This window comes from Catharus ustulatus, chromosome 4, assembly GCF_009819885.2.
Source record: "Catharus ustulatus isolate bCatUst1 chromosome 4, bCatUst1.pri.v2, whole genome shotgun sequence".
NCBI classification, from domain to species: Eukaryota; Metazoa; Chordata; class Aves; order Passeriformes; family Turdidae; genus Catharus; species Catharus ustulatus.
Window position 1 is genome coordinate 70,772,032 of NC_046224.1, and position 19,375 is coordinate 70,791,406.

Here is a 19,375-nt window from a genome sequence, read left to right on the forward strand (position 1 = left end):
GCTTGAATAAAATACAGTCTTGAAAAAGAGAGTGTCCCCCAGTTCCACTCCTGTCATTAATCATCTTGACAATAGGCATTTATTAAATACCTTCTATGCTTTGTTATCATTCCCACGTAATTTTTAAATTATCTGATTCCCACTTAGCAAAATATGCATTTCCCTTGGGGAGTTTATAGAAAAGAAGGAACTTTGAAAATCAAACCATTACAACTACATTACATAGAAAGGAAAAGTTAGAATGCCCCTCCAAAGAGTTTGCTCTTTCTAGAGTCAAGTTGTGGAAGTTATGTCACACACTCTTTTTGACTCCATTCCCAGTTTCTCTTTAAGACTAGTACCAACAAGCAGAGTGTTCTGTCCTCAGAATATTATAACATTTACTGAAAACACAGATACTAAACTGGACAGATCTCTAGGAACACTTGTTGTGATGCTGCTACATTGCACACCCCATCTTCTTTGCCCTCAGCCCAACTATGATTCTCAACAAAGCAGGCTCCTGCAGTACCTCTTGGACTGTGCCATCTCCTCCTGCAATGATGATCAGATCCGTGCTTTCCATTAATTCCAGAAGCTTTTTTGCTTGTCCCTCATAATCAGTCTGAAGAAACAGAGATCTAAACATGAGGACTCAAATGATTATTTTTAGTATATCTCTTTTACAGAAAAAAGAATCATCTATCCATCTGGTTAATAGTTATTTTTATATAGGCACTTTATATTACTTACATTCAGAGGGTTTTTTTTCAACTTATACAACTTGTAAAATCAATTTGATGCATAATATAATATAATATGCACAAGTAAATACACACACAAACACAGAGGTTAAATGAAATATCAGAGCAAATCTTACTCAATAGATCTAGAACACCACAGCAATCATCTTATTTCCAGGTAATATTACATTGAAACAAATCCAGAAGCCAGGCACTTGCAGAAAAACTCCCACTATTTTTAACAACCAAAGTGCTCAAGGGCATCTCCTGAAACACAGTATTAACTACATAAAAGGCCACTGCCTGACAGCCACTGACAATGGATTTAGCAGTAAAGAGTAGTGACTTCTTAAACCATCAACACTATTTTCTACGAAATTAAAGTCTTTTACAGAGCCATCTCAGCCTCACTTCTTTGCTCATCCCTGTTTGGTCATTTACTTGCAAAATAATTTCTTTTTTTTTGGGTGGAATTAGGTATTTTTAATGATAAGAGAAAGGGATTAACAAAACAGCATTTTAATACTAAAACTTGTGGAAAAGATTCCAAGACAGAAAGATGTATATCTGTGTACTCTGCTGTTAGGACATATTGACTATTAAACAATCCACATATCACAGCCTCAAAAAAACTGCAGAAAGATCAGAATCCCCTCAATGTTTCCTTGTTCTTCTCTTTCCAAAGAAAACCTGTTTGTTAATTCACACTATTTAGAGCTCACTCTTCTGCTTTCATGGTGGGAACATTTAATTATTTGATGAGACACAGAAAACATTTCACTGTAAAGATAGAAGGTTATTTTTAATTAATCTGAACAGTTCAACTGCATGTCAAAATTCCTCACTTTTCAATTCTTCAAGTTCAGGCAGAAATGACAAATTCAACAGCAATGGGCACGCACCACTAGCCAGCACTCAAATATGAATTACAGAAGGGATGCTTTAGACAGACAAACAAGCCTATGTACAGCTTTAGCTCAAAATTAAAATCTCACTACACTGTTTGAAAACTAACTGAATTAAAAAAGTTAAGTATGGGCTTAATATCTCAGCATTTATTTCTTCCTATAAGATGTCTACAGGACAACTGAGAATTTCAAATGCATACAGATTTGAATTTCAATTCTACAAGAGGAGAAAGAAGAGCAGTCAATCTTTTTATATTAGCAGAACCTATCAGTTCTTACCTTAACCACAGTTACATCTATGCCAGATAAGTGCAGAATTGGTGCAGCATTCTTTTCAAAAAGGTTCCCAGCTTTGCTAGAAATAACAGAGTAAAAACTGTTTAATGAGTCTTGTGGCTGAAAAAAAAATTAAAAGGAAAGAAACAAATGAATAGCAAGAAGAAATCTACTTAAAATTGGGCATTCAATCTCCACAATCAGTCACTCAACCTGACAGTAAAGAAAGATGAGATTTCATGTGGCTCAAATGTGTGGCATTTCTAGTCTCATATCTCAGATGTCAGGGTTTTGTTGCAGTTTTAATAAATGCACAAGATGCTATCTAACTTTTGCCAAAAATAATTTAAAAAACCCACTAAAACAAATTAAGATCTCCAGAAAGACATTTATTAGAAAATGGATGACTTACAAAGCACCAGCCTTTAGGACCACAAAGAAGGCCCACGTAGGCTTTAAGAAATATTTTTTAAATCCCAATTCTTTATTACTACATATTATTAACAAAACTCTATCTGACCATTTTTGTTATAGGACTGATGATTTTATTCTGTCATTGCATAATCAAATAATTATATCACTAACTAGAAATTGTTTACAAGTAGAAACACGAGACTTGATCAATACTATGCATTTTCCAGACACACAAAAGCATTGAGTCCAAGCACTTCCATGTCAGCTAATATTCTCCCCATATTGGTAGTAACAATTCTCTGCCCCTCCACAAAATGCTACCATTCCACAGCTTAGCTGATCAGCAGAAACAGACACACATCACATCCAAAATTATAGTTTTTCTGCTAATGAGCACGTAAAAATAGCAGACCTCTTCCAGGAGTCTTGCTCCGAGCCCATATTTAGCCTCTCAGTTTGTGGGCACATCCCTTTCAAGGGCAGCTTCCCACAGAAGTAAGATCACTTCTTGCCAACTTCAAGTCTTGAAGCAATCAAGGTCATCCCTTATTTCTATAGTTTTTGAGGATGGAAATGTATCACATGCAAAAGTTTGGAAGGAATACAAAGGAATTTGACATACAAAGGAATGACAAAGACCAAAACACAGGATTAAAGAAAAAAAATATGAAAAAAAAATAAATGTTTAGCTATCATTCTTCTACCTCAAGCAACTAATTCCATTTCTCATCTCATTTATTTTTGGTGAAATAAAGTTTGGCATAGTTACATAGCACCAGCTTGGCATCAGAGGGAGGCAAAAATGAGCTCAAAAATCTGGCTGGCTTTTACAATGGACAGCAGAACAAAAATGCAGACAGAGTGCTCAAATGAGAGTGCTGGGAAGGGGGAATTTTACCCTTTGCAAGCTGCTGGGTTGAGGAACACTGTTGCTTTCTTCAGTGGCATTGTGGCACGGATCAGCTGGTTGCCAAAAGCCTAAAGAAAGAGAAAAAGAGCAGAGCTCAGTTTATCTTTTAAGTACACTGCTAAAACAGTTCAAAATAATGCATCTCTGCAAATGTCAGTGGGCTTTCAAGCCTCATGACATTCAAATGACTTCCATCTTCAGCCATTGCACTGGTCTCTTATTCAAAGACCTGCACTCTGAGCAGCAGCTCACATCACTGTCATAAGAACTCTTTAGTTTATTTTTACAATTCACCACCATTTCTTTTTTGCCAACCTCTGGTTTTCTGCAATGGGCAGAGATCCAGGGAGCTCTCCTTGACTCCAAGGTTACTGGACTTTCCTTATGTAATTCTCATATACCTGCTTGCCACCTTCTTTCTGCATTGTTTCCAACTTCTGAAATTTAATTCCTCTATCTCTTCTACTCATTTTAGTATTTTCTATGCTTCAGTTTTTGAAAACAGGAAAGATAATTACAAGAGAATCCGCCTTGACCTATAAGCAAGTCCACTGTTTCTTACACTTTTTTTTAAGCTAATCTCTCTCTATAAAAATCATTCCATTCCTCTTCAACTTTTAATCCAATTCTGAAGAGGTGTCTCAATTTTAAATTCTTTGAGAGTTCCTCCACCAAGCCTCTTGCACTTTGTACCCATTTCCAAAGCTGTTCAGCACAGGCAAGGAAATGCAGAACTTCCACGCGTTACATCCTGCGCTGTAAGTCTCTAGAAGTTCACTTAAAGGCATCCTCACTAACACACCAAATCAAACTGGATTTGAACACAAGGAGTAGAAGGCATTCAGCAATACCATCCAGAAGCCCTAGAAAGAGCAGGAACCACACACTACTGTGCTGAACATGACCCAGTTGACTGGGGCTTTTTTCCCCCTTTACCTTGAAAGCTAACCCCCAGCAGGAATTTTTATATTGAAGGAGGTGATACTGTACACAGAGAACAGTACATTTTACTGGTTGTTAGCTGTTCAAACTCATTATTAATTCCACTTGCAAACTTTGCTCAGGAAACCTCAATTTAAAGAAGGGTACAGCTGGTTGCGCTGCTTAAAACATCTGAATTTCTTCTTCAGGAAAGAAAAAGGATGAGAGAAGTTGCTGAGAGTAAAGAAATCTTCAAAGAAAGTGAAACAAATCAATAGCTCTTAAGCTGTACTCAAAGACCAGCTGGAAAACAGACCAACTTATTATATTGCAATTGTTGGGTGGGAATTGGGGAATAGGGGACCTCTAGCATGTTACAGCTGTTAGAAACAACTAATTATTTGCTTGGGGGGCACAATGTGATGTATTTGCATGCTCCAAACAATCTAACAAGGCTCTAAACATCCCAACAAGGCTCATAAAGATTTTATTAGTAATGACATAATTGCTTCTTTATGTAATATACTTAGACATTTATGTTACATACAGGGACATTTCTAAAGCAAATGCTAATTTGTAAGACAGGAAATAAAAAAATAATACAGCAATATTCTAGAAGTCTTTCAGAGTAGAACACAAGACAACTTATCATTATACCATAAACATGGTTTTAAATTATAATATTAATAAATAATACATTTTAATTAATTATAAAATAAATTATAAGGTATAATAATTTTTCACTGTCTTGTCAAATGCACACATCCAGGTATTGTTTCTGGACTTTTAAAATGACAACCACTATTGTACAACTATGAAAAATCCTTTACACAAAGCTTTTATAGTGCTTTATGAAGATTTTCCTTGTTTTTTCATGAGCAGTGAGTTCCCTTACATCTATTCTGGCATGAAGATCCATTGCACCAGACAAGTTGCTGTGAAAATCTTTCAACAGCACACAGGCAAAAATTAGGATAATTCAGGTGCACAACACTTCTCTACTGAGAAAAATAATTTTCACCATTCTACTCAGGCCCCAGCACATAGCAATGGTGGGAGCAGTGTTACACCCAGCAAAACATCAAAGATGTGTCAGGAAAGAAGCAGGTTTAGAATAAACTTTATTTGTGGGAGGTAAAAGCTCTTAAAATCCTACAGAAGTGATGTCATCCATGGGCAGCAGCACCTACACCTCCAAAAGACTGCTTATTAAGGATAAGATTTCTCTGTGGGAATATTACAGTATGTGAGTTTGTTGCCACAAATGATGAAATGCACCAGTCAGTACCCTGAGAGAGTAACTCTCCTCCCCTGAACAGTGGCCTTCTTGTCACTGATCAGTAATCAGGCTGTCCCCATGAAGTTCCCAGTAAATGGGTCCCAAAAGAGCTGGGTCAGTCAGTCATCACAGCTGGCATCCCTGATAAAGTCACTCAGGGTCAGCCAGACAAGGGCAAGGTGTGTGCAGCTGAGCACTGACTCCACGTGGTTTGTGCTGCTTCTGCCCAGACTACAGCCCTCCTGGTAGGGCTGGGATCTCACTCTTATCAACAGATCATCTTCCTGCAAGAAGTTTACAGGCACAGAGCATTGCATGTGCAGCACTGGAAGTCTGGGCTGCTCCAGCAGTGACTAAGATCACCCCAAGGATAAGGCTGCACTCCCCTGCAGCAGTGCCAGGACACACAAGAGGCAGTGCCCCCATCCATCCCTGGGCACTGAGGCAAAGAACACAGATGGCATCATTGCAAGGCTTGTCACGTAGGAAAGGCCCGCTGGGAAAATCTCAGGAGCCCTGCACAACCAAGATAAGAGGGAGATTTTAATCTAATTTAATTACTTTCAACAGTATTACCTGGGCTTCTTGGCATGCAGCTCTTCGTACCAGGTTATCACTATCAGGTAAGACAGAAAAGAGAGGGGACATTATGTTGTGTAAGCTTAAAACAATTTTCTCATTTAAAAAACATAGTTTGAGAACATTGAAACAGAAAAAAAAACCCCCAAAACATTTTAAGGATAAAACCACCTCCATTTATGCACACATGCATATTTTTTTTCTGCATGGGCACATAAACATTCTCTCTACAGAAAAGAAAAGCAGGAAATAAAGGCCAGGATGCCAAGTGTGCTGAGATTACATAAACCCTGGCACGCTGTGAAACTGTGATTTGTTTGTTAAATTGCTACATAACTGTACTCCAGAGCTCAGGTGTGGGTTTTTTCAATGCTCTCAGTGCCTGGTGTTTACACTGAAGGTACTTACCATCCTGGCAGTGCAGAAAGGTTCTAGAGAGGACTTCAGTTTTGTACATTACAACTGTGATCTCCCCTCTCCACCAGCTTGCAAGCCAAACACACATTAGTACAGCACCTCCCACCACCTAGGTCTGAGCACAGCCCAAAGCAGTAGGTCAGAGAGGTGAAAAACACTTATCTCCTTAAGTGAAGTGTAAAAACGAGAGAGACGATCAGAGATGATCACAGATGGTCTTCTCAGAAATACATTCCTGATTGGTCACTGGCAAGCAGGGTATGTAGATGGCAAACACTGGAGACACAGCTACTGAGTGAGGAATCAAAGTCTATTCCTGCCCCAGCCCCAAAAGTGCCCTATTTCCCCTTGCAGACAAAATGGCAAGTACCGTTCTGCCGTGTCCAGAGGCTTGTCTCTCCTCTAGGTACCAACACTTCCCATCCAATACCTGGCAAGACCATGTATTTTTGTCTCCAAATACCACATACAAAAAATCCCACCTACAGTCAGCATACCAAAATGAACACTCTACCAAACCAAAAGGATTAAAGGCCAACCAGACAAAAACAGGTGACTGGGAGAACAACACGTGTCTGCCCAAAGTGTGGCTCATCACCAAACCCTGCCATGGAAATAAAAGGCAAGGCAAGGCCACACCCAAGGGCCATCTATTTGATTCCATTGGTTTGCAGAATTTATCTGTCACTGGAAACATATAAGCTGCTCTTTTTGGCATCACCAAGAGATGCTTCAATGCCATAAAACCAGAAGTAAGGTGACTTCAGGTGAGGTATCACATTGGGTTCTGAGAAAATAACTACAGCATAAAAACCACAGATTAATTTCTGGCAATTATGAAAAGAAAAAGCAAGAGTTCAAGCATGGAAAAAGAAAATATGTGAATAATATCTCATCAGGATAACAAGTAACTGGAATGTCTGCAATAAAATCCCTCAGAGGCACGCTGTCATATTTGCTCCTTAAAACCAAAGCAGTAGATAATTTGTATAAAGCAATATCACTTAGAGGAGTGACAGCTTTGGGTTTGATTGCAGTAATGTGATGGAAATGCACCAGTTAAAAGAACTCTGCAAAGGTTGGTGTTCCAAGCCTTGCAACAGCAGTGTCACAGCTCAATCAAGACTCGATAAAGTTGAAATATTATGGAATATCAAGGAGCCCCCACTATCACAGTTGATGTCTTTGAGAATTGCTGTCCTAACCTTTTGAACAAATCCCAGCCAAACCCACATTACCTGTTTACTTCACACTGACACTATTTTGTTCAGAAGTCAGGCTCTGTCACACTATGACCAGGTTGTTTTCCTGGTGCCCCAGCTTCATGCCAGTGTTACTTGCCTTTAAAATGAAGTCCAGCAATACTTTCCAAATGCAAGCAGAAGATACTGTGCTCTCTTTCTCAACCCCAAAGATCCTCAAAACTGTCAAGCATTCACCTCAGTGAGTCTTACCCATAAAAATTAAACTTGACAGTTCATATGTCCACATTTATGTTGATTTTCTCCTGCACTGAAGCACTTAAAGAGACAGAAGAAGCCTACTTCAACACTTACCATATTGGTGTCAAAGGAGGAGTGTAGATTCTGAGGCCAGAAGAATCATTTACCATCCAGCTATTTCTAGGTGATTTGTGTCACTACTCCAGCACATACTCCAGAATCCCATACCATCCCAGCCATACTCACAGGATTTCTACTTAATTCAACTGGGACATTTCAAACTCATCTGAGTTTGTCAAGGATGCCCCATATTGGTTTAAAGACACCAGGTAACAGGATTTTTTAAAATTTCCTTAAAATATTATGTCAACACTTAACTAGCTTCAAACTCCAGGAAAAACAGCACAAGTGTAGTCACAGGGATGCATATGTAAGAGCAGCAGTTCTCCTCCTGCATCACTGCTGTTGCATTTACTCACTTCACATGGCTCACCTAAAGTACCCCAAGAGGGTCTCCAAGTTTTCTGTGAGTCACAACAATCAATAAATAGAGCTAGAAAAATGTGAAAACCAACTAAAAGGTAACTTCTTAAAGCCTTCTGTATTCATTCTCAAAATATGAGTGCTCATCAGCTCCCAGAGAAGATGAGACTTTAATAATAAGCATAAGATATTGTTGATTTTTTTTTTGTACTTCATTGTCTACTAATTAGGTAGTAACAAAGCCTTTTCAACAATGCTCAAACATGAGCAGGTGGAGGCTGAGGGAAATTGCTCCACTGCTTTAAAGAACACACAGAGATTTCTTCTGACTTGCACCATACCCACAGCAAACTAAAAATCAATTTTTACTTTATGTTTCCCCTAAGGCCTTATCTACACAATTTGGCCTTAAAGCCAAACAGACAAGCAGTGTTGCATCTGCTGGCCAACTCAGGGCTGTCTTCCTGCTGTGAGAATTAAGCATCACACAGCTTACAGCTGGGCCAACTTGCTTAAGCAGTAAAAAATTGGGAAACGGAGAGGAACAAACAGTGGCAGCAGGGTATGGAGGAAAGAAACTGTCCTAGGCTGAACCCACACCCAGAACATTCCCTGCAAAGCCTCCAGGCCTGCAGCCACAGCAGCACAGACTCTGTGGAGAACAGAGCAGGCTCCCACCAAAGGATGGAACCAACACAGGAAGGACACAAGTGCACACAATTTAGTAAGGATGCTCCTCAAGCTGAGACTGAGTCCTGTGCCCAAGTGCCAGCACACGCCAGGGTGGAAAGGACAGTTCCCACAATGAAAGGACACCCAGAGCAGCAATGAATGCAACAAACAGAAGGCAACAAAGTTGAACTGAAGCTGTTTGAGGCTCTCAGCTGCAGCAAGGGTCTGTCTTAAATCCAACCAAAGCAACTCCCTCAAAAGCAATCACACTACAAATGTAAAAAGAAGCTCAGATCTCATTCCAAAATGGGTTATCAGTATTAAATCTAAGACTATTAAATATACTCAAATATGAAGAAGCCAAAGAACATTAAAGTTCAGTGTCTGCACCAAAACACAGAATTTTGTGAGGAGAAACTTGACCAAAGCTGTGCACACGGGATCAGTCCTCAGGAGCTGCATCAGAACTCCTGAAAAAGATTTTATCTTAGCAGAGAGCTTTTTTTGGCTGCTTCTAATACAGCAAAAGCACAGAATCCTCTTTACTGGATATTAGAATTTACTTCCATCTTGGCCTTGGAAGGGCATGAAAGACAAATCTTAGGTTTCATCAGCTTTACCTAAGACTCAGAATTTATACTCTGTTTTTTTGAAAAGTTATGATGAAATAAAGTCAGCTACTCAGGAAGTCTATGCAGAAAGGTGACAAAGTGAGTTATCAGCTGGCAAACACACAGGGACTAACATTCAAATTGCAGATAACAGCACCACTCAGGATTACTGGCAGGCAGTCAAAGGCTCAGGTGCTTTGCCAGCATTTTTTACTGAGAATGTCAATACTCGAACATATAGAGAGTAAAACAAAGCATGTGATGAGTCCACTGCCTCAGCAGAATATCCAGGGTCTCCATCCTGACATGGTGATGATCATTTATGCAGTGACACCACTCTAACAGTCTGGTCAAATCTGACAACCAGTTCAGCTGATGTCCATCACGCTGGAGATTCCATTTCTGCTGATTTGACAGAGCTGGTAACTCACTGCACCCCTTGGGGATACAAAGAACAGCTGCAGCTCAATTCAGGAAAGGTGACCCAGCACATAAAGTTGAGGGGACTGCAAACTTGGTGAAAATTTTAGAACAATCATATAAAGAACATGAAGAACAATCTTTATTTGTAATCAACCTCTCCTGTGTATGTTAAGCAGATGTTACTGTGTATGAGCACACATCTGACAATCTGCATACCCTGCAAGCTTTGATCTAGGATATTAAATTAAGTGTTTCTTGCACCTGTAGCATGATGTAATACAGATTAAAATGAGCCTAATATATAAATTCCTGCAATCCAGAGAAATTAAAGACAACCTCACATGTAGCAACACTGAGTTATCCTCCTGCTTCTCAGATAGCACAAGAGTATTTGCTATCCGAAATGCAAGGCAATGGATTTTTAAAACACATTCTTTTATGAGAACAAAAAAAATTTTAAGACACATTATGGTTTTGCAAGGATGGCAATGGGGTTCTAGTTAACAGCAGTTCAACCAGACAAAACTCCAGTCATTTGACACATGAAAAACCTTTGCCACCTCCTGACTGACACCCCTGTTGAAGAGGTACCTTCTGTTCTGACATACTTAGAAGGGCTGAATAACACATGGGGGAAAGAGAAAAAGCACAAGGTTCTCTCCTTTTATTTTTCCTGCTCATCCAAAACTCCTTACTTTCAAATCAACCACTACTTGAACAAACACCTCCCAAACTGAAAGGCTAATACACTGATCCAGAAAATAAATGCTGCAGGAAGAAAGTGCCAGGACTAAGCAGCTCCTCAACTTTTAGACCAACTCAGTGATGATCTATCACTCTCCAGTGCCCCTCTCTTCCCTTTACACCCTAGAGAGCATAAGGGCATCCACAGCAGGCTCCACAGCACAGGGGAACTCCCACAACCATTTCCAGAGAGGGAAGAACTGGGAACAAGCCTGGAAAAGGTAACATTCCTCTTCTCCAAAGTCTTAAGGAAGTACTGTAGAGCTCTTCCATACCTGTGAGCTTGTAGAGACTGACTACAGAAGAGGTGTCACTTATCTTCAGGACAGATTGTTATCTACAATAGCTTCAGGCATCATGGCTGCTGCACACAAAAGTAGAAGGAACCTTGAGGAGTCAAAAAAGCAAATCACCTTCTCCTTGTAAGGGAAATATTTTCGAAAACCCACAAGGATGGAAAGAGGGATGAAGGATGGCAAACAAAAATTTTCTTTGGCTGCAAATAAATGACCAACATCTCAGCTACTCTCAAGAAGTCAGAGGCTAATCTGAACCAGTGCTGTGCTACAGCAAGGCCCTCTGTCAGGAACTTGTGATGCCAGGAACCAAAGCACAAGACCTCACTACAAGACCTTTAAATGTGTTCTTGAAGGGCAAATATCAGTCTAGTCAGACACTGCTCATGTATAGCAATTGAGTCTCGGATAACAACAAAGCCTCAGGGCCAACACAGCCCCTAGAGATCCTTCATTAACCTCTCCTAGCCCTGCCTGTGACCATCTGTCTGTGCATGGGGCAAAAGGCACCTCTCTGCTCCCCAGCACAACTGGGACATGGACAAAGAGACTGGCAAGAGGGAACATACAAAAACACACCAAAAGCCATCCTCAAAAGCTGCAGAGAGGGATCCCACTCCCTGCTGTCCACCTGCCACAAGGTAAGGTCCTCACTGTCCCCAAAGTATCACAAAGGGCTGTTGAGACCACCTCTGAATTCTTTTTTACAATCTTGCCATCAGCCTCTTGTGCCTGTTTATCTCTGAACAGGATAAAACAACAACTCTCCACAGAGAGAAATTGCTAAGCAGTTGTCAGTGTTTCCAAATAGATAGCAAAGATTCCCTTCTTGGTTGTTTGCCTTTCATGTTTTCCCCCTTATTCCCCAGCACATCACCTGTGGAACGCCCCACGTTGTCTGTGATCCAAACACAATTTCACTGCTACCACACAACAAGTGAATGTACATCTGCAACCAACAGCCCGTGGGCACAAGAACTCCCAGGCACAACTGACACAAAGGGGACACTGAGCCTCAGTGCTTCAGGTAAGAAGCAAGCAGCTAAAGCAGATGTACTGTGCAAAATAAAGGCTGGTTTAATGCCAAAGTCCCTAGGCAAAAGGAAGAAAGAGAGTATAAAAACAACATGAAGAGATTTATTTTCCTAATTTTTCCAAAAGAGCACTGTTAAAAACCCGACTAAACAATTAAAAATCATTAAGACAGTGACGATAAAGAGCAAAAAAGTAACAGCTTTTAAAAATAATTTGGCTACATCTGCTTTTCAGTCAAATGCACTAACAATAATCTTGAAGGATAAGGATTAAAATACAAACTCAGCTCTTAAAAAGCCATGAACGAGCACTGTACTTGCTGTAAGGGGCATTCACTCCACAGGTAAGCGTGACACCACTAGCTCTAACTTCTGGGAGGAGCAGCTGACAGGTTCCTTCCAGGCTGGGTGGGCGACAGCAGCAAAGAGCACAGCAGGGACGGACAGCACACGGCTGCCGGTGCCAGGCCTCAAAGGACAAGGACTTCTACTATAGCAGAAAGGAGGTGGGAAAACCCACAGGCACAGCACCACCACATCCTGCAGGCCTGGTTTCACTCATCTTTATAATACAGGCTAAAAGCAAGCAAGCGGAAGGCACGTGTATGGCTCATGACGTTCTTTTCTAGGTTGGAACACAGAAAACCTTCTCCTCTCCAAAAGGCCCCAGCATTGCTCAGCCAGCCTGACATCCTCCCTGTTTAAACCTCCCGCCCGAACCCGCCCCAGCCTTACGGCCAAGGGGGAAGGCAGGAGAAGGCGCTGAGCTTCCCACGCCCACATGAGGGAGCAGACGGCAGAACGCATCCCCTCAGCCTGCCGGGGCCCTCCCAGACGCGACCCCCATCTTCAGCGCTCCCCCTCCCTCCACCTCCCCCTCCCGCCTCGCCGCCGGCCCGGCCCCAGCCGGCATTACCAGTGCTTCCCATAGAGCCAGTGTCCGCCCCAGCCCAGCAGGCAGGCTCCGAACGTGGATTTCTTCCAGTGCTGCCTGAGGGTTGTCAGCACTTTCGCCATCGCGCCCCGCGCGCCGGCCGCCCCCCCCACCGAGGGCCGCTGCGGTGCCCGGCCCGGCCCGGCCCGGCTGGAAACGGCGCCCGCGGGTCCGGCCCGGCTGGAAACAGCGCAGCGGGCCCGGCGTTCCGCGCACACACCGGGCCGCGCCTCACGGAAACAAACAAAAACCACACACAAAAAACCAAAAAACCACCCCAAAACTAACCATAAATACCCGTAAGGAAACCCCAAACCTGCCAAAAACACCTAACCCAGAACAACAACAAAAACGAACCTAAAGTAAATCAAAACGAAACTCAGAAGTAAAACAAAAATCACAAACAAAAATCACAAACAACAAACTGAAGACGCAGTTAGAAGAAATCTTTGAAGGGAACGGGCAAAGGCATTGTTATAAATGAGAAACAAAATTTAGATTCCTTTATTTTATACAGACAGAGCACAGCAGCGCTGGGGAGGTGTGAGGGGTCACTGCCCACTCCACACTCTGTCAAACCTTGGTTTGCAGCTTCTTACACCATGGCCCTTCACTGTAATCAATAATTTTGGGTTTTTTTTTCTGTCATAATTTTGATAGGCAAGCAGTGGTGGCTGACATAAACATCCATGTTTGTTTATAAACATCTCTGGGAGTCAGTCTCAAAGACAAGCATCCGGCCTTGGTAGATAAAACCGGCAGAAATTGGGAAGTTCTGGTCTTTGTAGATGGGCAGTCATTGATAAAACAAAGTTAGGGAGTCTGATTTTACAAATTCTATTGGAATGTTGCAAAGTCTGATTTTACAAACTGGTAGTAGATGCAAATTATATAGAAACATAATATTCATAACAGGGGGATTTAAAACAGAATGATTTAATCTCATTTTTCCTCTATCAAGTGTCTATGCTTCACTTCAGACCTTCGTATTCTGGTTTATACAAACCTCAATACTTTTATGATTAACATGAAACTTTTATTAATTGTCACAACACCAAACCCAAAACAACCAACCAAAACAACAACAAACCCAAAGAAAATCAAAAAGAAACTCAGAAGTAAAACAAAATCACAAACAACAATCCGAAAATATTGCAGAAGACGCAGTTAGAAGAAACCTTTGAAGGGAATGGGCCAAGGCAGCTGTGAAGAGAACACACACAGTGGGAATTCACATAGCCACGCTCACATGGACCAACTGTGGCTGAATAAAATGCACCTGCTCATCTTTCCTACCTACCAAAAGAACACGGGAACAATTGTTCCCCCCTTGGCATCAAATTCAAATTAGAGAAGTTCCTGTGTCTGCCAGGAATCACACTTGGTGGTTCAGCAGTGCTCCAGTGTGGTGAGCCCCTGTAAAGAGCAGATCCTGACACCCTTCCCAATGCATTTCTAATGTTCTTTTCACAAATGGCACCTTGGTTCCTTCCCAAACACTCCCCTACTGGCTGCCCCCTTTTTCTTTGTTTCTGGGGCTCTCTGCATTTTTCCCAAAGTTTTTCATGCTACATGAGAGAGGGTGAACAGCCACGGAGATTTCACAAAAGTGCTGAGTTATTCAGAGAGATCTTATCCTCTAAGAAAGGAAGGAGGACTTTGGCCATTCCTAACAATCTTTTGGCTAAATAAGAGATATGGTGGAGCAGTGCTGCTTATATAGCCCACTCTTTACAGGGACCTCAGTTTGCATGCCAGGATGGGATATGAGCTGTAACATAAGGTGGATGCTTGAGTCAGAATTTGGTTTTCTGGATATGCAGAAGTCTGTTCTGCAAAAATCAAGCTGATGCAGAAGATGGCCCAGAAGACACTCTGCTGTTAGTGATAAGAAAAGCTAAACCCTATGGTTAAAGTTCCCTACTATGATTTGGGTTTTCTTTTCCATTTATTTTGTCGAGCAGATGATCTGGCTTGTTTTATTTTTTTTAAGTAAAGCATTAAATTATCTTCTCCTGATGAATATTTCAGGCATAACTTCATACAGGAGCCATTGCTTCCCCCTTAAATATTGCAGGTTCATCTGTCCAGTGCACCTCAGTGTGCTGAGTACATGCACTTGATGCAGTGCTGAACGTTCCAGGTGGTGTGGAGTGATTAAATGTCCTACTTTTGGTGTTTGTCCTACATTTTTAGAGGATTCAGGTGGTATGGCCAGCTCCTAGCGGCAATGATAGCCACAGATATTAGTAGTCTCATCCTTTTCCTCACTTATGAAAAGATTGTGTGCTGATAAATGCTTTTCAAATTCATAATTCTCATGTGGCGCCAGAAATAATTTACGAACATCTATAACTTCGTATTTTGCAAACAAATCTACTGAGTACACTTATGCTCATTAATGATATTTCCAAAACTAGCTTGAATTTTAAAAATAAAGCCTCTTTAGAATTTTAATACATGTTCAGAGCAGTCAGAAAAAAATACTTAAATGTATGAATGACCTGAGTTTCTCTAAGATGGTTGAATGGCAATTTTCCTGGGTCCGCAACCATGAAAACACATCAGAATATAAGTGAAAATTTTACCTCAGTTGCTAGTTGTCTTCAGCATCCCTAGCAGAGGGACTTGACCCTACTTTGGGCAGGGTGAGGTCCAGGTCCCATCCCAACTCCCCTTCTGGGATGGTGTGACACTATCTGAGATTTTGGGTTAGTGATTTTTCATGTGGGGCTTCTTGAAGAGAGCTTTCCTTAGCAGAAAGAGACAGTGCAGACAGCAATGACAGATTGTGCACTTGTCTTTTTACTTGGTTTTACTTAGAATGCAGTGTCCATTCCGAAGTTCCTCCGGGCAAACACGTATGTCCTAGTTTTTGGCTGTGGCTGTCTGATCACCCTCAAGGTAGATCACACCTGCCATGCTGCTGCATGTACCAGGTACTTCTCTTTTAGCTGTCCTAGTTTTCTGCATGTCAGATCAATAAAAGCAGGAATTAGAATGTGTGCAATGGAAAATGAGAGGATAAAGGACTGATCTTGAGCATCCTCTAGATTATGCACTGTAGTAATTTTTAGGCCAAGTAAAATTCCTGCTCTTTTTTTCATAACACCGTTCAGAGGAGGCTGGAATGTGTGATTTTATTTTCTTATGATTGCTAGGTGTTTTTTGTAAAAAACAGACTAATTCAAAAAGCTGCTCTGTAACTCTCAATACTTGACTGGGCATGTGTCACCTAATATTATCTCACAAGCTGTGTATGAAGATGGGTGAACACCTCATCCTGGTTGCTCACGTCTGACCCTTTTATGATGAGTAATTTTTTATCATCCTGTCTCTACCATCAGTTCCAAGCCCTGTTAGCAGGAGAAGCTTCAGATACATGATCATGCTTCAGGCACATACTTGTTATTTTGGAAAAGTCACATCCTCCGTCATCTCAGTGCTCAGCCACACAATGTGAAGGAGACAGCAGAGAGGTTTTTGTTTAGTGCTTGATAAGGACAGAAAATTATACAGTGTCCATTTCTCTCCAGCACAATCTGTGCCTATGTTTGCATAAAACAGGGACCTCCCCAGTCCAGTGCAGTCCTTCTGTCATCCTTACAGCAGTGGAGAACTGGGAGTCCTCAGCCTGCTAGTTATTCTGGCATTTGAGACTCATTTATCAATGGTCTGAGGAAATGGAACAGCAGTGCTGTCAGCACATCCCATGCCATCATGGTAATTCTGTCTCTTCAGGTGCTCTCTTACAAGTGAAATGCAAATAGCCCAAACTCTGCAGGAGCTGTGTGTTTACTGCAGCCATGCAAGTCTCTGCTCTTGCCAGACCGAGGCAGCCTTGCCTGTCAGAGCCTGCCCACATCCCCCTGTTTTTCACATGATTAACATCCCTGTGGCCAGAGTGACAGGGAAGAGCATCCTCACACACCCTTCAGCCTTTTGTGCAGCTGATGAGGAGAAAAACAGAATCTAAATATTTCCGTGTCACTGACCCAGCAAGGGAGATTCTAATTTGCTTTGTTTGAATTCTACAACACCTGGACACCAAGCAGGGTTTAAACAGAGAGAGAGAGAGCTCTTTTCCTTGGTGGATGTGAATAGCACTAACTGGATACTTCTCCAGATCAGGCTGTGGGATGGGATCTCCAGCCTTTCAGGCACATTCACCTCTGACTTTTCTTAACCACAAGCCATAGGTTTGGCTGCAAGCAGAGCTCTTTCAAGCCTTGTTGTCCAGGAGGGTCTCTGGGCTAGCTGAAATCTCTAGTGGGCTCCCCAGTCTGTGTCTCTCTGCTTGTGTTCTCCTGGTTTTGTGTCCAGACCCTGAAGCTCCTCCTCCACAGTGTGTCCCAGGTCCCACTCCATTCTACCCTGGCCAATGATTTATGTAAGAGAGAGGAGCACTGCAGCCACTGAAGCTAATCAAAGAAAGTTCCTGCCTGTGAGAGCAGAGAAAGTTCATGATGGATTCTCTTGCCCTCATTTCCAGCTCTGCCTGGAGGTGTGATTCCCTGGGGCAGTCATGTCTGCAGTCAGTGCCTGCTCCACTGGTTTGGAGAAAGAACTGAATCACATTGGCAGGGTTTTTGGTTGGGTAACTCAGAGAAACTCTGCACAAGAATAATCCCTCCCTTCTTCCCCCGCCTTGCTCTTCCTTGGCTCTTCTGCAAGCAGAACATGACCTGAACTTCACCCTCCCTAGAAGGAAATTCAGGAGCATGCCTAGCATATTTATATGGCAAAACCCACTACCTTTACACCCTGCCCCCTCTTCCCACATGCAAGCTATTACACAGAAATATTCCCTGATTCTCTGGGTTTATTAACCTTTTTTCCAAGGGAATGAATAGAGATATTCACAGCTTTTCAACAGCGGCAGAAACCCATTAAATTGCTCTGTGGCAATCTTGTCAGGAACTTGTTGCTTTAGCAGAAACACGTTTCACAAGGCTCTACACTCACTCCCAAGCCATTTGGATTCAGTAAATGCAGGTGCCACTGAGGCATTTAGTGTGAGCAGGCCTGGACCCTAAACTTGGAGTGTAGTCAGATCTCCTGCAAATGGAGGAACAAGGCCAGTGCCCTGGGACTGGGATCTATCCATTTACCCAGCAGCACAAGGTGCTGAGCAGGAATGTCCAGCAGCTCCTGTGCTAATTCTACACCCTGCTTCTATGTGAAGGTCTCTGAGAGCTACATCAAAAACATCAATTTTGTTGCTGGTACAGGTTCCTACCCTGAAGAAAGTCCTGCTGGCTGAGGTCACTCCTCTCTGAGCTCATGCTGTTACTATGGTACTGATAGATATCAGAGGACTCAGCATAGAAAACAGCAGGATAGCAGGAGGGAGGGAGAAGGAGAGAGCCCGAATGCACAGTGCAGACCTGCCTGCAGGATGTGCATTTCCCTCTGTTTGGAAGGGATGCAGCTTCCACCCAGCAAGCTGGCAGCACCAAACCTCTCCTGCCTTCAATCTGCAGGCAGGAATTATCCCTTCTGCTCTGAATCTGAGTGAGGGGTGTAACCCATGAGACTCCTCACTCAGGCATTTTGCTTTTGGCAGAGATTAATGCTGATGGTTTAACGAAATAAACAAGTCTTATTCTCTCCTTTTATCCCTGTAGTACAGCTGGTTGACAGAGAGTAGGAAATTAAGGCTTTTACACTGTTCCTTGATTTCAGTGCATCCACAAATATTACATATACTTACCTATATTCACACTGAGATACTGCCTACCCCAAAATCCAGCTGCTGCTGTATACTATCCTGCTTATGTCCCATAGCCAGATGATCTTGTATTCAGAAGAGCTCCTGAAAACTACTAATATATCTGCAGCAATGGCTCATTTTTCACTGAGGCGGTGACATCCTAATCTATGGACCAGATGGAGCGGGGCCTTGGGCAATTGTAATCAAAGAGCAACAGCCATAGTTTGAAAGAAAGAGATTCCCTGTTGGTTTTCCATTAGATGCTTCTATTTTCATTTTCTTTTGACTCAATTGTGTGCATCACCATGGCCCACTGAACACATCTGGCTGACATCTTAGATCACAGAGCCAGCACATTGCTGCGTTTGCTCGAAGTTTCACTCCTTCCAAAGTCTGTGACAATGACTTTCTTTATCCTTGTCCTTAGGTGGAGTTTGGGGATGAGCAGAAGGAGTTGCAGGCAAAAGCAGGCTGAGAAAATCCTTCACTGTTATGATGAACCACTCTCATTCCTTTTCACCAACCAAATACCTTTGCTGCTGTAGAAGATTAATTCGTCTTGGATGCTGGAGTGCAAAATATGACCACTTAGAAAAA

At 42.1% G+C, this 19,375-nt stretch overlaps 1 protein-coding gene across 2 annotated transcripts in view; it reads right to left on the reverse strand.

Annotated features, from left to right (window-relative positions):
- The window catches only part of AGK (acylglycerol kinase), a 34,424-nt gene extending 21,225 nt beyond the window's left edge, over positions 1–13,199 (reverse strand). The window contains exons 1-5 of one of the 2 annotated variants that reach the window (XM_033057733.1): positions 13,048–13,199; positions 6,007–6,046; positions 3,219–3,298; positions 1,910–1,985; positions 512–604 (exon numbers count right to left, since the gene is read on the reverse strand). In XM_033057733.1, coding sequence (XP_032913624.1) covers positions 512–604; positions 1,910–1,985; positions 3,219–3,298; positions 6,007–6,046; positions 13,048–13,148 — 390 coding nt within the window. In that variant the 5' untranslated portion in view covers positions 13,149–13,199. Of the gene's footprint in view, positions 1–511; positions 605–1,909; positions 1,986–2,732; positions 2,873–3,218; positions 3,299–6,006; positions 6,047–13,047 lie in introns of those variants that run through there. The other variant, XM_033057734.1, reaches the window with a different exon arrangement.
- Positions 13,200–19,375: the final 6,176 nt, after the last annotated feature.